The following is a 25,842-nucleotide window of genomic DNA, read 5'->3' as shown; positions in this document are numbered from 1 at the left end:
GACCAAAACTGTCCAAGGACAGACCAAGGTCAGACGGTTGGAAGGCTCGTCGGCGACCGTGTAGCAAGCCTTATACGCTGCATGGAAAGCGACAAGACGTCACATTGAGTAGGGTCACCAAATTGTATGCAAAAATGTTTTTCCTACTTGTCATCTGGAACATAATCATCATTATTGGTGATAAACAATAATTAACAACATTATTAGGCTCATCTTTGGATTCTGTAAGATGTCTGGCTCTCTTGCTCCACGACCCCGAAGTCACCCTGTATTTCTCTTAAACACTAAGAACAAGCCAGAAACCTTAAATTACCCTTCACCTAAAAGTATCTATTACAAGGGAAAGCTATTGTCTGTGCGTCTGTCAGTCAGTACGTCGACCTAGGGCATTGTTCAACGATGAATGCTGGCATTAGCATTTTATCGGTTTCACTTTAGCTGGTTGCTGGAGGGAAAGATTTGTTAATTGTTTTAATTGAGAAACATTTAATTTTGGTTTAAATAGTTTTTGACAAGAATAAGATGATAACAAAAACTGTTTTCCTAGAGTATAAGATTAGGTACTTAGTACTTACTTATCGTAAAGCAACCTAACAGGCGTGTTCGAATTTTAATTATTCGATCTAGATTTAATAGATATAGATCTGATCTGTCAGTGTCAAGAGTGATGTTTTTGGTTGAAGAAAGGACATGACATATCCGATCCATATCGTATCTTTAGCAAATTATTGGATCTTAAAGTTCGAATCAAGCCGCAAGCACAGAATAAATAATAGTACTAGGTACAGAAGACTCACTCTCTAACAAAACGCGTCTGTCACGATCAGCACAGATATGGCCGCTAGGTGGCGACAGCGCCACGCACGGCTTATGGCAAACCCCAAAATTGGGGTCGAACGGATGTACTTTTAGCTACCTGTAGCAAAGCGACGAAATAGCGGAGTGAGCCACGCCTGCCGCAAGTCAATGAAACATCTCTCAAATCTCATTCTTAAACGGTAGTTAACGACCACACTCACGTTTACGGCATTGTCAAACACTTGGTTATCTAATCTGTGAGTCAGTTCAGTCAGCAGTGTGCTCAGGGCGTCGACCCACATACACGAAACTGACCTTCCTGTGCCAATGGGAGTTCCGAAACCGGGGAAGAATGTTCCGAAACCTGCTGTTTGTTATTGATTTTAATATCATTTTCTTTTTATTTGTTATTTATTTATTTTTAAGTTTAGTTAAGAGCTTGGAACTGAGTACGCATGCACTCGCTATACTTACTGATTATTTATTTATATTTAGTTCTGTATAGTTAAGTTTCTCTTAAGTGAAATGTATAATTTCTTTGAGAAAAATAAAGTTCTATAAACCTAAATAACACTTGTGGGCTTATTCAAATGTACACTGATATCAGAATGATATTTGAATCATGTTATTTAGTTATCGTGCGTCATTTCCGCGCCATTCTCGCGCCAATCTGATATCCGATCCACATCGTATCTTCATCGCAGCTCGCTAATTACGTTGCGGAAAAAGTCACTATGTCATTTTCTATGGGTAATACGTTCAAGTTATGCTAATATCAGTCTATCATTGTATAAATAACTGAAAAACGAGGTATCCGTAAAGTCAAAGACATATGTAACTTCGTATAAGATGAATAAAGTCTAAGGAAAAAACTTGCCTCGGAAATCAAGAAAAAGTCATTCCCGGATAGATGGCGCACACAGCTTTGGCCTGTGCTCGGCTAGATGGCGTGACGACACCGTTTCATATTTAACAATTTTAACCCATGTTCATGTATAAAAATAATAACATCATTTATCCATATATATATATACATTTTTTAAATATTTTATACATTTTCATTTTGAGTTTTAGTCCTGTGTCGATAGATGGCAGTAAATTTACTATGACAGGACCTCTCTATACTATCTATTTATTCTCTTTGGTAAAGATAAACAAACGATTGCATAGCGTTTAGTTAGCAGCTCGCTAAATACCGCTACCGTTAGGGCAGCGAACCGAACAACGCTGTGTTCTTGTAGTGTTAGCGTTTCGTTACTAATCACCGTTTTTACGCGTTTCTAATGCCCAAACACGCATAACAGCTGTAACAGTCGTTGAATAAAACAATTTCACTGAAAAAAATCATCAGCCGCCGAACACATTGAGTAATTAAAAAAATAATTGATATTAAGTACCTAAAGAAGTAATAAATTTTTAATTTCTCATGCTCTGAAAGAGGGTCATTGTTGTTATAAAAGGAGTGCAGAAAATGATACGTTTATGCACTAGACTAGAGCATTTTAGGTCCCAAGTACGATTTAATATTTTTTTTTACGATAAGCACTGTTAATTGACTGTACCGTCAATAATACTATTTATAGTATAGTATAGTAAAATATTTTGTTACTGTTATGAAAACATTTCATTCATTGTTGAATTTAAAATTTGTCGCACGAGAAAACAGTAAACAATTTTTAAACACACACATTCCATACTTGCTGATATATGCACAACATTTAGTACTATTATAATATTTTATGCAAAGAATTTGAACGAACACATGTAATGATTGTTATAACATTTCTTGAACCAAAAACGTCACTTTTGTCATTGACAGATCTGAGAGAGATCACTATCATATCCAATTCAGATCGTTAAGGCAACTAAAACTCGAATTGGCCTGTTAGCTAATGGCAATGTGTCTCTGCTTCGCAAAACTTATTGCTACGGGTATATGTACCTACATAATTAATAAAATTCAGCCTACCCCTCTCAGCCCCCTAAATTTTCCCCTAAAATCAGAAATAAGCAGACTTATTCACAGCGTTAGTGATACTTGCCATAACTATTCCAAATTTTAGATTAATTTTAAATTATCAAACGTTCTTTGAGAAAAACGCATTTAACCGATTTGCAAGACCGAAGTGATCCCATAAGAGCACCGCGAACAAAGTTTTGTACGGTGCTCTAAAAATTGTCTCTGCTGTCATAGAAAATATCAACATCAAAGCCGAAATGTATGAAATAGCCATTTTTTTGTGATTTCGTGGTTGGGTGATCGCCATCGATGACTGAATTAGAAAAAAAAGTTAAATTAGTTTTGAATTATGTTTTATAATATAACATTGGACATAAAGAAAAACAAAAAAATAGAAAAAAGGTCACCGATTACTAAAATTTCTTGGTGTAGGAATGACTCGACGAAATGTCAAATAATTCCTTGAAAATTACACTATATTATTAATTGGCGCTCACAGTAATAAAATGCCCATCTGCATCTATACGATACATAAAAAATATCATCACGGCCGCGATGATGAAAAATAACAAAATACCTACTTATGATTGCAATAAACCGTCATCATCGTCACATTCCACAGTGAATCAGTGTTTGACTCTGTTAGTTCCGGCTTCCTACAATTATTGAATCACAGCGTTATCTGTCTGGACTTGTCGGTACGATTTGAATATGACGTACGTGACGCCGTATTGCGAAACTGGTGACGTACTTTATGTCGCTACATTGGAGTTTAACCAGATGGTCATTCTTGTCTACGTGACAGCGTGATAAAACGGTGTCCGTCACTTTCTATCCCGCGGTGTTAAAAAGTGACACTTTTTTATCACGTGGATAAAAATGGATAAAGCCATCCATAATACGCCGGGCGTGGCTCACTCCGCGATTTAGTCGCTTTGCTACGGGTAGCTTAAAGTCCATCCGTTCGCCCCAATTTTGGGGTTTGCCATAAGCCAATTAAGCCATATCTGTGCTGATCGTGACAGACGCGTTTTGTTAGAGAGTGAGTCTTCTGTACTACCTAGTACTATTATTTATTCTGTGGTTTAACCAATACAATAGAGTCGGATTAAGCTAAGTTTGCCATCATTTGCAATGACAATATATGGCCCTGTCATCATCAATTTTTTTTTTTAATTTTTAATTTATTTACTCAATAAAAAATACACAGTAATCCATTACACATATTTTTTCGCCAAACTGCAAATGATCGTATATGTACACATTTTCCAGCATTTTTGGTGCAGCAGAGTGGTGTTAACGGAATTGGTATAGATAATTTTAACTGACATGGTAAATTAAGGTGTTAATATTAACGTAATTAACGCTAATTAATAATTAGGGTTGAAATTATTTATACCAATTCCGTTAACACCGCTCCGCTGCATCAAAAATGCTGGAAAATGTACGATGTCTGGTCAATATTAATGTCAAATAAATTAAATAAATAAAACCGGTCAAATGTGAGTCGGAATCGCGCAGGAAGGGTTCCGTACTCAAAGGACTCTATTATGTATAGACACAGAATAAATAATAGTACTAGGTACATAAGACTCACTCTCTAACAAAACGCGTCTGTCACGATCAGCACAGATATGGCCGCTCGGTGGCGACAGCGCCACGCGCGGCTTATGGCTCTCCCCAAAATTGGGGTCGAACGGATGTACTTTTAGCTACCTGTAGCAAAGCGACGAAATCGCGGAGTGAGCCACGCCTGGTATAGGTAGATTAGATAGGTATGTATACTTATATGAACATTATATGAGATGTGGCTACATTAGTATTTATAGACACAGAATAAATAATAGTACTAGGTACAGAAGACTCACTCTCTAACAAAACGCGTCTGTCACGATCAGCACAGATATGGCCGCTATGTGGCGACAGCGCCACGCGCGGCTTATGGCTCTCCCCAAAATTGGGGTCGAACGGATGTACTTTTAGCTACCTGTAGCAAAGCGACGAAATCGCGGAGTGAGCCACGCCTGGTATAGGTAGATTAGATAGGTATGTATACTTATATGAACATTATATGAGATGTGGCTACATTAGTATTTATAGACACAGAATAATGACTCACTCTCTAACAAAACGCGTCTGTCACGATCAGCACAGATATGGCCGCTATGTGGCGACAGCGCCACGCGCGGCTTATGGCTCTCTCCAAAATTGGGGTCGAACGGATGTACTTTTAGCTACCTGTAGCAAAGCGACGAAATCGCGGAGTGAGCCACGCCTGGTATAGGTAGATTAGATAGGTATGTATACTTATATGAACATTATATGAGATGTGGCTACATTAGTATTTATAGACACAGAATAAATAATAGTACTAGGTACAGAAGACTCAGTCTCTAACAAAACGCGTCTGTCACGATCAGCACAGATATGGCCGCTAGGTGGCGACAGCGCCACGCGCGGCTTATGGCTCTCCCCAAAATTGGGGTCGAACGGATGTACTTTTAGCTACCTGTAGCAAAGCGACGAAATCGCGGAGTGAGCCACGCCTGGTATAGGTAGATTAGGTAGGTATGTATACTTATATGAACATTATATAAGATGTGGCTACATTAGTATATAATAAACAGGAGCATTACCAACATTGTCATCATGCCATTCAGACACTATCACGAGTTGATTCACCTTATTAACCCCTGACTCAATGAATGAGCTCCATTCATCATCAGTCCCACTCTAGCATTTAATATATTATAGTGGGGTGAGAGAGACGGACGATTCGAGTCAATGAAGCAATTATGATTTTAGGATTCTTGTGAGATGTAGCCAGAGATGTGACTTATTTGAAATATGTACTAGTATTTGAAATACAAAATGTAAAATACCTGTTTTGTATTTACATACGTTTTGGAGAAAACTATATTGTATTTCATTTGAAATAGTTTTTGGGCCATATTTTCTATTTTCAAAATACATACCTAATACTTTTTAGTAGGCAATGTAGGTAGGAGTTACAAACTCTTCTGATTTTATAATCGGACTGTACGTAGACTTAGCAGCCCGATTCGGATTATGAAATAGATATCTATTAGACATCTTTTAGACATCACCAAGATACGATAACGATATGTTTAAGATCTAACCTGTCAAATTTGACATTTGCGCGATTCTCAAGATACTCTTGAACGATTTCCACAGGATATGACTTAGAGATCCAATTCACATCTAATAGATATCTTACTCTATCTAACTTAAAAGTGACATTGGTTGCCCGAATTGCGCTGCAAAAGAGAACTAGTTGATATCTAAACTTTAACGTATCTAGAATGGATCTAGTACGTGTCGTTTCTTGTGAATATCTTGAAGTTCGAATACGGCAGTTAGGTTGAAAAACTCATACACTTAGGTGTATGGTTTTTTCAACGCGATACCTCCACGCGGTCCCGAGATAAAGGATCTTGACAGACAGACGGACGGATAGATAACAAAGTGCATGATCCTATTAGGGTTCCATTTTTTTTCTTGTACGGTATGGAACCCTAAAAATCAGAAACGCGATATTCATGTACGTGTAAAAAAAAGCAATTCTTAGCCGCACGTTAGTAAACAATTCCAATACACGGTGTAACATGAGGAAACCGAATATTTTTTACCAGGCATTTCTGAGGTCAAAAGAAGTAAAAAATGTAATATGAGTTTAGGTCAATATCGCCAAAAAAATAATTTTTTTTTTGTTTTGTTTTTTCGAGTTTTTGAATGTATTTGTACATAAAAAATAAATGTTATTGGTAAACTTGTCGCTTAAAATTGATTTTTAATTTTTTTTTTCGTAGAACCTACTTTTTGCAAAGTGTTACTTGTCACTTTTTGACATCTATCAATAAGGATATTTAGACTACATCCCATAGCAGCAACATCACCATCAAAAAGGCCTTTTACACTATGTAACAATAAAAACTTGTTTTTTTTTAATGAATAATATCTCTGAAACTAGGCGGATTTCAAAAAAGTTTATAGGACATTTTTGTCTCTAAATATGATCAGGAATACGCTGTTAAAATTATTCGGTTTACTCATGTTACACCGTGTATACATTCCTCGGTTCAACAAAAGATGTTTAAGCAGCAATTTAACTGGCATTTGCTGGAAATAATCACTCACTTCGTAAACACGATTCTTTCCATTCCAGCGGTAATTGGCAGTTAAATCTTTGTGAGCTGTTCTTTAGCGATGACCATGAACAGGCGTAGGGTTGCCATACGTCCGGATTTGTCCGTTTATGTCCGGATTTTTGACCCTTTGTCCGGATTGCGGCCGGACTTGGCATGTGTCCGGATTTTTAGGAATGACCTTATAAAAATAAAATTCGCGCCCGGGGAGGCTACTGGATCACACCGCAGAGAGCAGCGCGCCGCCGGGGCGTCGTTCAAGCTACGCCAAATCTCTGTTACAAGAAATGCCCGGATTTTTAGGGTGATGTCAGGATTTTTATCAGGACATTTAATTCTTCCATATGGCAACCCTAAACAGGCGTGGCTCACTCCGCGGTTTCGTCGCTTTGCTACAGGTAGCTAAAAGTACATCCATTCTACACCAATTTTGGTGGCTAGCCATAAGCCGCGCTGTCGCCACCTAGCGGCCATATCTGTCCTGATCGTAACAGACGCGTTTTGTGAGAGAGTGAGTCTTCTGTACCTAGTACTATTATTTATTCTGTGTTATGAATAAAAAAAAACCGGTCAAGTGCGAGTCGGACTCGCGTTCCAAGGGTTCCGTACATTACGTCTGTAGGTACTTGCATTTAAACGCCGGCAACGCACTTGCAACCTATCTGGTGTTGCAGGTGCCCATGAGCGACGGTAATTGTTTACCATTAGGCGATTCGTCTGCTCGTTTACCACAATAAAGACGACATCTAAGGATAGATATTGATTGATAATTGATGAATTGAAATCTGTCTTCACCTGTCAGTTATGAAGAGCATTGTCCTAACATTGGGAGCAGCGGACAATAACACAAACATACATACACCGTGTCATAAACAGTGGACGGAAGCGGGCCACTTGTGGTTATAATTAAAGTATGTACGTGTTACTCTGTTGTAGCTCGTATACTTAAGGGTCACGTAACTACCTGGTGTATACGGGGGCTTTCAGAAAAAATGGTAAGTGCATTTTACTTTTTTTCGAAAAATCAACTTTTGGGTACTCAGAATCACAAAAAATATCGGTTTAAAAAGAAAAAAAATGTCTCCCGAAAACAATGTCAGTTTCGTAACGCATTTTCACATGCATTTTGTATAGACCGTTACAAAACTGACACAAAATTTGTATGAAAAAATGGGGACACTTTTTCTTTGTCTCATTCAATAGTACTCGTGATTCTGAGTCTAAATAACCCAAAAGTTAATGGTTTTTAGAAAAAAAGTAAATTGGTACCATGTTTTCTGAAAACCCTCACTAATTTATCAATTAGATGTTATGACTTATCAGCTTATCCTTTATGAAAAAGTCAAATTCAAATTGAATATGTAAGAATAAAACGCAACTTGTGACGTCACAAATCCACTATGAGTCTATGAGTGAGTATGACTTCTACTATGAGTTTTTACTTAAGTATTTTTTTACTGACTGCGCAAAACCTTTCTTGGCCTTGTTTTTTAGTGTCGGTACTTACCTACCTAATATTTCTGTGAACTAATTTCGTTTTTCTGTAGGAAACTCATATTGTATTACATTTTTTCGTCGAAATTTATGTCACCGATATATTATTATAGTTGCGTTATTTTGCGACATGAGATCAGATTTTAAACCGAAGATTTTCACTTGAATCTTTCGTATTTAGGTAGGTATTAGGTACTTATGCTATTACTGGTAACTATAAACTTTTTATGGTAGTATACGGTAGAGCATATCAAAACGGTCAGCTACTAAAAATACCTCCCGATAATCTGTCCAAACACGGTTCTTTTATTACCCATATATAAATAGCTATTTAAGAGATCTTCGCTATCAAGTATTATAGCTGCATTATAAAACCTTTATAGCACAGTGAAGTTGCGTAAGTGTTCTATAATAGTTGATTATTCTACTTCTACAGAACCTAACATTGTAACGTAAGTGCCATGAAATATGTACTTTACAACAAGTTGCTGACAAAAAAATCGGATTTGAAACATGTTTTGCAGTCATTTTAAGTATGTATCAATTTTGATACATTTGCTATTCATAGACTCTTGTCATTAAGATTATTCTACTCGTAACAATCTTTAAATTGGTTGAATAACGTTATTATGTTTAAATTAAATCTATTTATTTTCTTATGATTCCTAAAATACCTACTGATGTTTAACTCACAACCAGCATTGGCATGTTTGAAAAAAAAACAGATAACTTTTGTTTTTGTTAATCTTATTGTGATTTTTTAATTGATTAAACACAGAAACTAAATAAGTTTGTATGCTATTGTAATGTGACAAAGTAATAAAATTATTTGTGTCATATTATCATACTTCTCTTCAAGTACTGCGTATGACACAATTTATGTAAACACTAACATCTTATCTGTATTTATTTGTATTCTTTGAATGGTTCCCTCATTCATATCTGCATAGTATACTGCTTAGTTGTAAAAGATAATTTAAAAATTCGTATTTTACTGCTTATATATTTTCATTCTAATGTAAGAATCTCATATTGATTGGATTTGATATTATTATTTATGTATTCGTTTAAACTTTACTGCACTACATACATGTACAAAATTGTAGAAATGGCGGACCTAATCCTAACATTACCAGTCTCTATCAGTCAACCATTATGCTCGATTTTATTAAGAACCACTCATTACATTTGCGATCATTAAACTAAGTATTTACTAAATTGTCAACTCAATTCGAAAAAAAAACAGTGTCTCGTAAAACTAAGTCGAATTAATTTAAACTAAAAACTCAGAAAACGAGATCCTACTAACAATAATTTGAATAATATCTGGAAGACCAGAGCTTTGTTCGGAAAACATATAAAAACTAAAAATGCGCGTTTTCTAGAGATAAGTCCTAGGTATATCGATTTATCTCCCCCGAAAACCCCCTTATAGCAAATTTCATCGAAATCGTTATGAGCCGTTTCCGAGATCGAAATATACATACATACCTATAAATAAACAAGAATTGCTCGTTTAAAGATATTAGAATATAGTTCGGTATCTGCAATGGAAACATGGTATTAATGAATATAAACCTAAGTAATCATAATTAATACATTATGTAATAATGCAAGCAAACATAAACGTACAATATATCATCCTCAACAGAATTACGCACAATGTATCTGCAAACAGTCACGTAGGCTGACAGACAGACAGACGGACGCCCTAACTAGCTGTTAGGCATAAAAAGAAGCCCCTACACCACCTTTATAAGGTCATGCGCGAACGCAACCTGCCGCGCAGTCCAAACAAAGAACAATCGACACAAGCTATTTTGAACTCTATACCTTGATGTTAAGATTGATTTTGCAATGGCTACTGTATTAGAGTTAGGTTGGTTTAGTTGTAAGGAATAAAGATGACAATTAGATTCTCTTTTTGAATACTAAGTTGTATAAGTGTTATGTAAATTAGTTATATCAGCGTTATAAATAGGCTTCCTAAACAGTAGGACCTAAATATTTGAATAAGTTGAATGTCCGAAGTTTTAATACTCGTATTTAGATTTTTTTTATTTTATCAGTTATTTAGAATCTCATGAACTTAGACTTAATCTAGAGTCATATACAAATAAATAAGAATAATACTCTCTCTATCTTTCTTGTATAACATTGTTTTTAGGAAGGAAAACTAGCGCTAGACATCTTTTTAATGTTCATGTTAACTTTCATGTAATTTAAGCATGTTAACTTCGATTGCATGGGAACGCCTTTTTGGCGACGGGTTCGTGTGATTCTTGAGGACCACGGCAATTGAGATTTTATTGTAAACATAGAAATAAATTGACGTACCGTGAAAACAGGTACCTATTCTGCTTTCTTTTTGCGACTATTGGTAACCTTATCTTACATATCTTAGTGCGTTTAGCTCGCTCAAATACCTATTACCTGGGAGACAGAGCTTTGCTCGGAAAACATATAAAAACCCAAAAATGCGCGTTTTCCCAGATATACGAGTAAGACCTAGCTAGATCGATGCTTCGCCCCCAAAAACCCCCCATATAGCAAATGTCATCGAAATCGTTAGAGCCGTTTTCCAGAAGCCCGAAATAAATAAATAAATATAAAAGAATTGCTCGTTGAAAGGTATTAGATTAATATACAGTCAGCAGCAATAGTTGCTAAGCGGGCCAGGTGTTCAAAATGATCTTGACGCGACTTTATTGTTAAGAGAATAAGAGCGCGTCAAGGTAATTTTGAACACCTCGCCCGCTTAGCAACTTCTGCTGCTGACTATACTTATAAGTAGGACAGTTATTTCCCGTTCGAATGCCCCTCTGGTCAACACATTTTGCCATATCGAAATGCAGACTTGATTCCGCGAAAGGAAGTTACGACGAAGACGGCAAAACGAAGAAAGAAGTCCCCTACAATCTGACCGGGAAATCTCGCATATGCACCATGACATATAAGTTGTACAGTCTGTGGTTCCATATGGATGGTTCATATGAGCAGTCGCCATTTTAATTATTTATTTATTATTTATTTATTTATTAGTCAAATAAGTAACACAGCATTACAGTAAAACCAAGGCACTGTGAAACTACAAAATAAAATACAATAAGTACAAAGAAACTACAAATAAAAACAAAAGACAAATTAAACATTAAATTTGGGCGACGACGTAACAGCGTGGCTCCGTTGCGTCGTCTGACTTGGTATAGGATTCGGCAGGTTGCCCCGGTACCGCCGAAACACCACACCCTTCGGCCAGAAGGCTGCGCTTGCGATGGTGTCCTGCAGCGGCCGCGGTACGCGCACCACAAATGAACTGAAGTGCACATAGTGACGCGACTGTAGCTGGTGCACCCTCAGCGTGTAGCCAGTCTTCCGGCGGACGTACTCCACCACCTCGTCGGCAACGGCGGAGTAATGCAGGCGAGACACGTAGAGCGCCTTACTCGGGGTCGCAATTCGTAAACCAGAATTAACCGGTTCCGCAGTGCCACACAGAGTCTTACGGGGCGCCCTGCGCGCCTTGCTCTTCCTTTCCACCAGTGTGAATCCCTCCTTATCCACATTGGTGCGGGAGGACTTTTCCAAAAGGGGAGCCCGTGATTCACACGCCTTAGAAGGCGCATTGCCCCGGTTAGCTGCGACAGGCTGACCGGCGACGTCAGCATATGCACGCTGACGTGACTTCGAGGAGTTCGAGGGGACAGGAGGCTAATAGAATAGAATAGTTTTTTATTCTTAAACACACAGACAATACATACCTACATATACGTACATAGAACGAATATAGTGAAAAATAAAGTGTCAAATTTTGATAGATACCTATAACGGCTATAACATTTTAAAAGCATTTTGAAGCAGTCAACGTTAAAAACATCTTTACAATTACACGTACACTTGGTACACCTCAATAATAAGGCGAAATGTTAACATATTTTTGACGTCGACTATACAAAGAGGCAAGTTAAATAATAAAACTATCGGAAAAATTTATGGAATCTTTCGTATGACCACCTTGCACTTGCTGTCATTTTCCTTCATACATTTAAAATGAGTACGCCAGCACAATTATCCTCAAAGGTGAACTGGATGGGATGCCTTTAAGCGATAATGTCGTATAACCGTCACCTGTAAAGTATTTTAAAATACAAACTTTGTATGGAAGTAAATGATGTAATTACCGTAGCCAGTAAAACCTGCTTTAAATACGAGTTTTAAAGAGAGTAATAAAGATGGTTGTTAAAATTAACATTAACATTGCATTGCTACCGACAGTCATTCTAGAGAATATCATAGCGTCAGAGATTACAACAAAAAGAGCACCTATAAATAAACGCTGTCAGTAAAATAGTTGGTAAAGAGAAGAAATACACTATCGCTATTCACTAATGTACCTTTTTTAAAATTACAAGTTTTTATAGTAAAAAAAAAACATATCAGCACAAAAAAAAATACAAATACCTACCAAATTTTTGTTATATACAGTAAAGAGAAATCAAGGTTTGTATACTAAGGAACTTTTACGAGCTACTATGACGAAAATTGGAATCGGGAGGAAAAGGTTAGCATGCTGATTAGCGTAATGGCCTTTTCAACTGACTCTTGTTATTTACTATTTACGCTATCATAATTTATATTACAGATTGAATAAACAGATATTTTGTTCATATTTCATTATTAAATACAAGAGAGGACACTTTGTAAACTGTAATACTATTGCAAGTTTGTATTTATTTTATGAATATAGTATTTTGCTAAGTAAGTATGCATATAATTTGTTATCGGTACACTAAGTGACACTTGTTTTATATACAAATGTCTCTCCTTACGTAAAAGACCATTCCAAACATGTCTATTCCTTGAATTGTATCGCAATTCCGCTGTGTTTACAGATCATTGTTCTAGCGTTTAATTATTTAACCGGCCGGTCTGTTCTGCTCTTTGCGAACAAAACAGCTGCGCCTACACATGCCAGCCACGGTATGGTATAATCTTTATGTGCATATCTGTCCATTCACCACGTGTTTCTTTATTTATTCCACTGACATCTGCGTGGAATTTGCGCGAAATACTCGCGCAAATGTCATGCGTTGTCTACACTCATGAGAGAACCTTAAACGTAGTGAATTGTTTGTCAATCTTCAGGATTCGCTTTTTTACGGGCCGATGGAAGATCATATCGTTGAATACCGTAAAACACTATAACATTGCCCTTTCAACGTAACATTACCCACCGCGTCGTTCAGTACAAGCGAAATAATTTAAAAGTAAGTACTTAGTTACAGAATACACTTTCTTCACTATCTTCAGATAGCTTGTACTGAACTATGACGCGGTGGGCAAAGTTATGTTGAAAGCGCAATGTAATAGCGTTTTACGGTATAAACTGTTTGGTGCATGCATTGCACAATCTCAAGGACCCGTTGCATCTAAATATGGCCCAATAGCAACACAAAATGCAACGTATTACGATCAATAGTAGTGGTTAGTGGACTACATATTACGGAACGTTGACACCACTTATCTGATCTAGGGCGCATCTGGGGCCCTATCAGAGCCATGTGTCTCTGTTACATATATGTTGTATATAAGTAACATATAGTTTTCATATACTTATCACCCATGAACCTAGAAATATCGTAAAAAACTTTTTAATCACGCAAAGGTTTTTATTTATTAATTCAGTACAGTTTTAACAAGTGATAAATGCACTATACAGGGTGGAAGAAATTATCCGACATTAGGTACGAGTACACCTTCAAAAAAAGCGTTCAGATTCTTAGTAATTTTTGCTAAAAGAAAACATCGTTTTATTCTTCCTAGGCGTTCCTCCTAAACGAAAGCGAAAAAACAGTCAATTTATTTTCAGAATACAGCGCCTAAAGCGCAATATTTCGTCACTTTAATGTTTTTATGAGGCAAAAATAGTTTAGTCCTATAATAGTTATATACCGGGTGTGGCCTGTAATATGAGCAAAAAATTAAACTGTAGGCTGTACTCTTCATACTGACCAACTTTTGTTCAGCGATTTTCAAAAATAGCTTGTGTTTTGATTTTTAATACACTTTAAAGTTTATTCTAAGACGCAATGTTTTGCGAATTTTGTTATGTTTAAAGGCGTGACAAGCAACGTCAATCACAATGATATGGCGTGGCGATGGCGTCCATTGAAGATAATATTTATTTTGTATGAAAAATAGGGAGTCTAAATACTTCATAATTTTTAAAAGTTGAACAAAAGTGTCACCGTTTGAGGAGTACAATCTATCTTTTAATTATTTGCTCGTGTTACAGGCCACACCCGGTATGTATATACCCTAGGCTTTACGATAATATATCATTATATAGACACAGCATCGTATCGTATCGTATCCCAGAGAATGGTATTTTATCTTGCTTTAATTTTTTTTATAAATCAGATAATCTTCAAATAACATTAATTTCATAACTGACCCTCATCAACAAAAGATCATACATATTTAACGTCAACTTCAGTCACCCATTCATCTTTCCACAAACCTAACATGCACATCACGATGTCGCCACTGTCTTTCCTAAACTACAATAAAACTATTAAAAATGTGTAGTTCCTCATTCAACCACTAGTAAAAAACAAGTTGGTGATAGGATAGATCACAAATCAGCTGTTATCGCTGCCGTATCGCTAGGAGATGAAATATGGGCGATTAGAAGAAATAACGGTCGCTAAGACAATGTAGTTATTAATCAATAATAGGGTTGCCTATCACGAATTTCCTATACGGATGCACACGCGGTGGCTAAAAAATAACTGCATTTCCGTTGCCAGGGAGGTTTTGGGATTGTACTGACCAATTTTTACTATGGGACAACGAAATCACAAAAAAAAATCCCTCCCTACCCTCCCATAGAAAAACCAGCCAAAATGTACGAAACAGTCAAATTATTTTTTCGCGATATCTGGGTTGGTCCCATAATAAAAGTTACTCAGTATAATCCCGAAACCTCCCTGGCAACGGGAATGCAGTTATTTTTTAGCCATCATCCTGTATTAAATATACAAGAATTGCTCGGTTACAGCAGCTGTAGGCAACCAGCAGCGGCCCGTGCCAACCTCTCGCTTGCGGCCCGCGAGCCTCCCTGGCTATTGTGTGTAGCATGTCTGTAGCACTGACGATCGACAATGTCTGCTAAAGTCACAAATATTACCAAAGTGCGGCCCGCGTCATCCTCGTTAACTTCTATGTGGCCCTTGGCTGCTAAAAGGTTGCCGACCGCTGGGTTAAAGGTATAAGATAAAATAATATGTATTACTAAACCTGACTAATCTTGCCACACGGAGGCCAAATACAAGACTTATTAGGTGAGGTTTCGTAGGCGTGATTAATTAGGTACTAGCATACAAAGGTATTCGACATTGAACACGTGATATCATATTAATCAGGGCCATATGTCCGCTCTACTAGTAATAATTCATCAAAACAAATCGTTGATAATCGTTTGTCCCTATCCGTCATTTTGACAGTTCCGTTTGTTAGAAAGAGACAATTTAACAGAGGTTTGTAAGAGGTTGATAAGTTTTTTTTAAATACAGGGATAAATGCGCATATCTGAATTAATATTAATCAAATTAAAAAGAGATAAGACTAAACTTCGTACGAACGTATGTTTTGTACTTTTTTTTTAAATAATCAACTATACAATACCACTTACAGAGTAATCCAATGCGCGATATGTATTACATAAAGGAAGACAAAAATAAATAATTTACAGGTAACAACACATTCAAAAATATTACACAAAAATTATTATTACAATTTAGACAAAAATAAATAATTAACAGGTTACAACCCACTTAAAAATATTATTATTACAGTAAATCAGACTATAACTAAATATTTGGCTGATAGCATAATTTCCAGCTTGTTATCTTTGTGAATTCACTCAGAGTGCAGTATTTTAGATACCTACCTTATGCAACTTATGCATCTCTAACAAATAATTATGAGTATTATGACAAAACAATTTATTGACACAGAAACATTAGTTGAAAGAAGGAAAGATGAAGTTAATATAGGTAATTATAATAATTATATTAACTTTATCTTGTCCGTGTCTTTATCCATGTGAAGATTTCCTAAATTACGAAATTTCCGCATGGAAATTTTTAGGATAAATAGTTCTCATATTTTTGTATAGGGATGGCAATTATCCGGTTCCAAAATGAAATGTTCCACCATTTTCTGTAAAAATTCTCTGCAATCTCCACGAACATTTTACTACTTTTAAATACTTTTTGTTACTTGCACATTCTGTACCCTAAAAGTATTAAATAAAACTTTATTTTTTTATAAAACGCTTTATCTCACTAGACTCGTTTCGCTTGATTACTGGATCTTAATTAATTAGCACTAATTAATCACCATTGTGTCGATGCCAATTATTAAAGTAATTGTATACAAAACGAGAGGTTATTTAACACGATTACCATCCCTAATCACCCTGCTCATCACCGTACAATTTTGAACTGATTAGCAATGTTAATGGAAAAGAAAACTGTATATTTACATGGATACACTTCGACGGTTTCAGTAAAAAAAACTAGCGTGTCATTCCTAACTGTTGCAGAATCGAAGGCTTATGACCAGTAATATACAGTTTTGTTTGACTGGTCAAGGAAGATACCATACATTTAATGACAATATTTTAATGGTGAATGCGCAACAAACGGCAAAAAAGTCAAGTTTGTTGTATGGGAGCCCCACTTAAATATTTATTTTATTCTGTTTTTAGTGTTTGTTGTTATATACGGCAACAGAAATACATCATCTGTGACATCACGGTTCATAAGAATAATGAAATACAGCCTGGTGACAGAGAGACGGACGGACAGACGGACAGCGGAGTCTTAGTAATAGGGTCCCGTTTTTACCCTTTGGGTAAGGAACCCTAAAAACTACATTCTTTGAGACTTTCATCGGGTGAAACCTCTGGTCACATCAGGTCATGGTCATATACGGAATCCCATACCAACTGATACAACTAACGTGATTTTTTTGCCGTCTGCGTGAGTTCGACTCGCACTTGGCCGGTTTTTTAATGTTTTGACGGTTCTATAGGCCATTTTACACTGGCACGGTTGATTCGGCTCGCATGCGCGCGCAGCCTACCTGTAACCAGGAGCGCACGCGCCGTATTCGCAATGAGCTTTATGCGCCGTCCGCGATATCTCGGAGTTATGTAATAATAGTGTAAAGTACAGTACCCCTGCGGCAGGGGTCGGTAAACCGTGCGCGAAATAAGAGGACGACCGTATGTGTGGTGTGTATTAGTACCCCTGTGGCAGGGGTAGGCAAAGTATGGAGCGAAGAAAAGGAGGATCATAGTACATATATGAGTAAATTACAGTCAGCATTTTCAATACAATAAGTTGCGGGATGAAACAATGCGGCAAAATCTGCCACTCCTTAATAGGTACTTTTCAAAATAGAGATACATATTAATCTGTAAAGTTAGCGTTCATAAATACCTTTTTTCTACGGTGTAATTGTTCTACATATATGTAGAGACATGTATATTTTGTTACTTTTGACACCTAGTCACATCCGCAATTTTTGATACAGAACTACCCCTGTGGCAGGGGTCGGCAAATCTTGGCGAAAAAATAGACGAGCACTGCTTAAAATTCCTAAAACTTAAAACAGACTGATTTTTAGTCTGTATAATCAAAATTTACGCTGATGGTGATGAATTAAGTATAAATTTTCGTTTTCCAGTGACGCTTACAGGTAGGTACCTACTTATTTTTCCGGTTGGGTAAATGAAACGGGAATGACTCGCGGTGCTATTCGGGAAATGAATTTGACATTCACTAGATATGAAATAGTAACGATATGTGACGTTCCACGGCAAAAGGTACCTTAGGGCCGGCTTAATAATATTGGAGCGGCGTTAATAATTGAGACCGCCATAGGGTACCTTTTTCCGTGGAACGTCACATATAGTTACTATTTCATATCTAGTGAATGTCTAATACATTTCCCGAAATGCGGCGTCGGCCACTAAGCCAAAACAATAGGTAGTACTATATTTAGTTTACCTACCACCAATGCCTGAATGACCAAGTAACGATGTTTGGTTTACCTTCATAAATAGGTACATTAGGTACAGTCGCCATCATATATATCGGAGCGGCCAAGGAGCTCACAAATATCTGAGCACGCCTCTATTGTCAAGGCGTTAGAGTGCTTGTTTTGTACCTAAACTGGAAAACAACTTTAATCGCCGTCTTTTTACTGATTTCAATGATTTATCAGTATTATTATTAACACATAGGTACTAAAAGTGTCTGATAGTTCAAAATCGTGTCATCGCTCTTATTAAACCCAAGAAACTATTTATGAGTATACACCACGTAAGATATCCTCAATAAATTATCAATTTTAGGTTAACATTGCAACACTAATGCAGCGTTGGTCAACTGACGTTTCCACATTGCCACAGAAAGGAGGGTAATGTTTGCGTGTAATGTGAATTTAGTTATTGCAACTAGGCATGTAGTTAGCGATAGAATCAGTATATTTACTGCCGTATTCGAACTTCAAGATATTCACAAGAGACGACACGTACTAGATCCATTCTAGATACTATATAGTTTAGATATCAACTAGTTCTCTTTTGCAGCGCAATTCGGGCAACCAATGTCACTTTTACGTTAGATAGAGTAAGATATATATTAGATGTGAATTAGATCTCTAAGTCATATCCTGTGGAAATCGTTCAAGAGGATCTCCAGAATCGCGCAAATGTCAAATTTGACAGGTTAGATCTTAAACATATCGTTATCGTATCTTGGTGATGTCTAAAAGATATCTCATAGATGTATATTTCAAAATCCAAATCGGGCCCTTAGGCACTAAATGAATACGTAAACAGATTATTTCCTGTCCGTTTCCAAACTTGAGTTTTGCAACTATGACTTACAAAGGTTTTTAAGTCATTAGTTGTTGGTAAGGTCGTAATTAAGGTACTTTGGTACTTACCACCATCAAATAAGGCCCGGTTATTTAGCTTGCTAACATCGAAATTTCATACTTTTAATATGTACCTAATATACAAACTGAAATGTTCCATGAACTATGTATTAATCTATTTTTAGGTAGGCTATAAGGTTTTAAAGGTATTTAAAGTTTTAGTTTTAATAATAACAACCGTAAACTAAATACCTACAGTCAAAGATCATTAATTTTTAACTGGGACTAGGAATATCATTAAAAACGGATAACAGTATGTTTTTATTTATCTACTCCTAACACACTTCGCTAGCTGATAATGGTTGAAAAACCATTTGTTTTTTTAAAGTATGGTAATAGGTAACAATAACAATATAATAGAAACCGGTTAATGATGCGATAATGACAGTAACTCCATTCGTAATGACAACTTATAGATGTCCAGAACCAAATGGATGTAAGTGCTTTTATATTTCTTAGGCAGTTACGTTGTTTTTAAACTACTTATTTTAAACAACTATACCCAATTAGCAATATGTAGTTTTAGTCGATCGACTTATTTGGCAATAAAACTCTAGTGCGTAAAATTCAATGTTTCATACACTTCTGCTTGTATTAAATTAAATAAGATTATGGTATATTATTAAGATTATTAACGCTAACAGGGAATTTCAATTTTCCAGGACAGTCACCTTTTATAATACCGGGTGTGGCCTGTAACATGAGCAAATAATTAAAACATAGATTGTACTCCTCAAACGGTGACACTTTTGTTCTACAACTTTTAAAAATTATGAATTATTTAGACTCCCTATTTTTCATACAAAATAAATATTATCTTCAATGGACGCCATCGCCACGCCATATCATTGTGATTGACGTTGCTTGTCACGCCTTAAACAAAACAAAATTCGCGATACATTGCGTCTTAGAATAAACTTTAAAGTGTATTAAAAATCAAACCACAAGTTATTTTTAAAAGTCGCTGATCAAATGTTAGTTAGTATGAGGAGTACAGCCTACAGTTTAATTTTTTGCTCATATTACAGGCCACACCCGGTATATTACCAGCACGCAATAATATAAAATTGAATAACATAATTGCTCTATCAATAGAGTCACAGAGTCAGATATTTTAGCTTGTTTTATTCTACGTTTTAATAACTTTATACAATAAAACGTGTATTTGTGTTGTTTATTATCAATTTAAAAGTTTAAAAAAATAACGCTCAAGTACCGCTAAGGCGAAAAAAATCTATGGTTAATCATTAAATCATTAAACTGGCCGTCGTCTTTGTTTTATGAACTGATAACTGGCTTAACAGTAATATTTAAATGTCACAGATCATTAATTATTAATAAAAATAATAGTAAGATTCAGTGGTATTCTGCGGTTTATTAAACTACTTCCACGTAATTAACGATGTGAAGAACTGTAAAGTAGGTCATATCATATTATTTTCTATTGAGTAACTTTTACATTATTTTAAAACTCGTGCTATTTTAACCTCAATAAAAATTAAGAATACAAAATAAAAAATGTTGGCTTAATATTGTTTCCTTTGCCACTTATAAAGTCATGGGTGAATGACCATAAACAAAAACACGGATTAAAAAGTTTCATTGCGGCTGTGTGAGTGATTCTGATTTATGTGAATAGATTTTTGCCTTCCTGTTAAATAGGAAACGCAATTTAAAAACAATATTTATTGATACAAATGTAAAAGGATATTGCCTAAATGAACTTAAAATTGCACGTTCGGTACTTTTAAATTAGGTACCTTATAGTTTTAATTTACCTACTCGTATAAATGAAACTAGACTGTAAATTTCCATTGTAATGTTTTATAAAGAATAACTGATTTAATCATTTCAGACACTGTTATGTTAAATAGGTAGGTATTCGAAAAACTTAATCGCATATCGATTCTCAGAACAGTTTTAATTCCGTTCTTAAAAAACCCAGACGGCTATCCGTTATGTCCTTCGGGTTTTTTATTATCTCTTTGTCTAAACAGGAATATAATGACCTAATTTAATGATGTCGGGCGTTGGCCGGTGCATTCAGCCATTCATAATCATAATCTGCTACCTATTTTAAAATAACACGAGTATTAAGTAGTCTCTAAAGATAATTGTTTATCTTGAATACACAAATTATTAAATTGACATGAGGAATGAATAGAATTCACGTGGTATTTACTATCCAGACAGAGACACCTAAATCAATTTAAAAGTCATTTCAATTCGGTCACTTGAGCGCATGAATGGGAGTTACGAAGTTAAATTTAGAACGAAATTATGAATGGAACGAAATGGCGCCGTAAAAGAGTTTTCTGTTTCAAAGGCGTGTGAATAAAATTATAGAGGAAGCGATAATGTTTACGATTGAGAGGCCATCACTTAGTTCCTGTGTCTATGGTTGACATTGGCGTTTTCGCGCCAAAATGAAACGTCAGAACGTGCGAGCAAACTTTTTAAATTTCAATATGCGTATTGTTTACGAAGCAAATAATGCAAATGGTTTTTGATTCCAGTTAGTTGCTTGATTTGTTATGCCGATGTCGTAATGTTGGCAAGTTATCAGGCAGTAGGTAAGTCAGGATGCAAACTTTGTAGAAGGTGGTTTGATGTTATGCTAACTGCTAACTCGATAAAAAACTTTATGTAATTTGAAAATCAGAGTGGTTTCGATTATACAATGATTTTTTTCATTGATGTTATTAAGTAGGTATACTTATTAGGCACATTGTGGTTGTGGTTTTTTGAGTTTTTATATTTATTTACTGGCATTAAAGTTGCAATATTCACCGTGCGCTTTTGCGGCTAATGGTACCTACATTTTGTTTGCATTTATTTAGCATTCGTCGTAATATTATTGTTTGTGTTATTATGATTACAGAGACCTTACTGTTCTCAATTAGTCATTGTTTCCGTTTAATTAAAACTAAATTGCTCACTCTTAACGCTAGCCGGGATCAATTTATTTAACGAAACTAATGACACACACAACAGGAAACGCCGTACATATAAGAGGTGTAGACGCAAGCCGCCTTATATACAATAATTAATTCAACACGCAATGCAATGATCTAAACACTTACCTCATCTTCTTCGTCTTCGTTGTAATATGGGTCTAGAAGCAAAACGTTTCTCCAGTATAGGACGTCTGCGGTGACCGCATAGGCGTCATTGTCTGTTAAATTCGCGTACACAGGACTGTCTCTTCCGACTCCTTCGGAGCTGGCACTGATGGAACAGCTTTCAACTTCAACACTGCCGCCACAAGAGCAACCCTCGTCCGTAAAACTGTATCCGTACTCGATCTCCTCGTAAATGTTCTCGTCGATGGTGATCGCGTCGCGGACGGGCTCGTAGCCGCCGTCGTCAGGCTTGTCCGGCGTCATGGCGTCGACTGCGCACCTGTCTCCCACCTCTTGCAGCGCGTACACCGAGTATTGCGTCGGCGTGAAGTCACTGGCCGTATCGAAAGACAATCGCGATATAGTCGCGTGGTTCTGCGATAAAACCCTTCTTAAAATCTCATCGGAATTATGAAACCCCGTTGACTGGGACCAGACGGTAGCGTACCTGTCTTTAGGATCGTCCGCGTCGCTGCATTCTTTATAACTCCAACATGTACTCTCTGAATCGCTGTCGCTATCTCGCTTAATCCCATTGTTTACACTAGTCTTCAATTCCATATTGTCATAACAAGACGAACTAGACGACGGCGTTTTTAACCTAGACCGCCTCGGCGGCACCGGCGTGCCTTCACCTTGATAAAAAATAGTGTTTACAACATTCACTTTCTCACACTTAGCCGGCGTGCTAGTAACGAAAGAGATGTCAGATAAAGTCGATTCACAATCGCTACACTCGTCGCCGTTTTCCTTGGCCTTGGCTACGCCGTTTTCTTTCACTGGAACATCACGGTTTTCACTCGGCGCACTTATTTGTACCGGAGTCACTTCAAAACCGTTTCCCACTTCCTTCACTTCGAAACCATTTTCGAATCCTTCCAAACACTCGTCAAAAATATTCAAAATGCTTAGAGACACTTCCTGTTCCTCTGGACCTAAAATCTTCTGATATTCGTCTAATTTATAAATTTCTTTTCCTAACTGCGAGAGTATTTCATCGAACGCGCTATCCGGTGTTGTAGTTGTGGTGGATTCCGAATCTTCCGAGTCCGATAAATCCGTTTTCACAGTCATTAAAGGGTCGTATTCTTCCGTAGAATCGCGTATAGTTGTTAACCAAGCGATTATTGGCTGTGCCGTGCTGTCGGCACGCAGTATTGTCGCGACGGCGTTCGGAATCCAACTCGCGGCCTGACACGCCATCCTGCATTGATAACCGCTTAATGATTCACTGTTTGTTTACTTATTTCCAGTAACCGTGTGCTTCGCGCGCAGTTACGAGCAACTCTGTCTTTTAAGACATTTGCACCCGTTATCGGACCGAACGAAACAGCGGAGATCTCTGACCTTACTGATTAGTTATTTTTGCACGAGTTTTATCTCGAAAACACTAAAGATTGGCACAATTTTTAACATTTAAATTTAATTACTATTTAACACGAAACTTTTTAACAGCCAATAAAATTTAAAAACAAAACGCGTTAAAAATAAAAAAGGAAACCATAAACAATTTCAAAACGTTTCCCGCCTTCCCGTTCGCGGGCTTTCGTTCGGAAATCGAACGAGGCGTCCGCGCGCGCCGCGGCCGGTGCTATAGTGCTGCAATTAATTCAGAGTCCATCATGTGAGTCGAGTCTGTGTTGACCGATATTCTACGTTATTTCCGACTCGATCCCGCTTGATCTGAAACGGTGTTTCATCCCTATAATTACTCCGCTCATACGCCGTTGTTTGTATGGGAGCGGCGTGGCGTAACCGCACTAAAAACTAAAAGCAAATGCAGTAGATAAATGAAGCAGATCGGCGCCATGTTACCTACATGCACACAGATAGCCAATCATGCAATGCAACAGACAAGACCACCGTGGCTGATTCGATTAATGATTGTTTAAATCGAGTTTTTATTTGGCTTTTTTACCACGGGTGTAAATTTATACATGTTTCAGCATTACTTTTCAGATCAAACTTAACTCCAGACTAGACTCCAGGTTAGGCTATCTTTACTATTGATCAGATATCTCTCACGCATTCATTAAAAACAATAATTTACTCATTCATTTTGTCTTTTATGTTCAATTAAAGATTTACGCACTAGTTTTTCTTTTTCACATATTTTTTTAACTTAAATTCCAAACTTGACGTCATAAGTTCTACGACATATTTAAGTAATCTATTTATGACTCACTTGAATAGGTACTTAATTAAATAAAAAAAACCCAGTCCTAACCAAATAAACAAGGAAAAATCGGGTCGCTAAATCTATTGAAGTTTACAGCGAAACCGAACTCAAACGATGTAAAACTTTCATGTGGCATTCGGGCTATGCTTGCAGCAATTTTAGCTCCCATAATGAATGAGCGAGCTCGACATGCATTCCTATAGATTTACAAAAATAACCTGGAAATCATTGACGGCTTTAACCCATTGCCAAAAAGACTAGTTTGGCATAATATAAACTGAAGATAACGTGGTAAATTTGCACAACGGACTCGTTCAGAATGTAGTATTTACACGTTGCAAACGTCAAAAGTAGACTTTAAATTTCGAACCACAGATACTGTAATCGATCCAGGGCATTTTGTTACTCTATGGTTTTGCAATGGCTGTCAATGGACACTGTTCGTTTTGAAATTACTTTTAAATGCTCTTATATTTTGAATGCTACTTTGGAATTTAGACTTTTTATTTATGGCATAAGATTGATTATGACTGCTTTTTTATTTATGGCATAAGATTGATTATGAAAATTACATTTTACTTAGTTAGTAAGTAATTTCGATATTGGGTCATAATGTATTTGCGTTGGTAAATGACTTTGTAAATATGGCGGACACAAGGAAATGGTGTAATATAGGTTTAAAACTAATTAACAGATAATCTTGGCTTTTGCTAATTAAAGGTTATTAAGGAAAACATTACCATGGTGTTTACGACAAGTATACTTATTTAATATTTTAAAACAACAATAAAACATATTTCTGAGAATAAACTAGTTAAGATAAACTGTTGGCGGATTTAATTTTAGATATAAATGAGTGCCGGGAAAGGACATGATAGTTTTTATCATAGAAATCTTCATTCTACGCAGACAAAGTCGCACGAGGTTACTTAGTCCACCCAAATTGCATTACATTTTTATACCATGTAATTAACCACATATCTGTCGGTCTGTCGCTTTGACAGCAACACAAATTACCCTTTGATGGGCCTTATCATCATAGCAGTAAGGCTTCGAAATAGTCAATCAACTGTGACAACGATGACAGTCGCCATCACACATATCGGAGCT

General features: G+C 36.5%; 2 protein-coding genes across 2 annotated transcripts in view; both read right to left on the bottom strand.

The window, feature by feature from the left end:
• LOC134674487 (uncharacterized) overlaps positions 1 to 24,122 on the bottom strand; it is a 55,713-nt gene extending 31,591 nt beyond the window's left edge. The window contains exon 1 of the mRNA XM_063532586.1: positions 22,515 to 24,122. Coding sequence (XP_063388656.1) covers positions 22,515 to 23,756 — 1,242 coding nt within the window. The 5' untranslated portion in view covers positions 23,757 to 24,122. The remainder of the gene's footprint in view (positions 1 to 22,514) is intronic.
• The window catches only part of LOC134674463 (uncharacterized), a 402,905-nt gene that overhangs the window by 249,812 nt on the left and 127,251 nt on the right, over positions 1 to 25,842 (bottom strand). The gene's annotated exons all lie outside the window — the stretch shown is intronic.

Source organism: Cydia fagiglandana, chromosome 20 (assembly GCF_963556715.1).
Source record: "Cydia fagiglandana chromosome 20, ilCydFagi1.1, whole genome shotgun sequence".
Classification (NCBI taxonomy): domain Eukaryota; kingdom Metazoa; phylum Arthropoda; class Insecta; order Lepidoptera; family Tortricidae; genus Cydia; species Cydia fagiglandana.
This window is presented reverse-complemented; position numbering and strand designations above follow the sequence as displayed.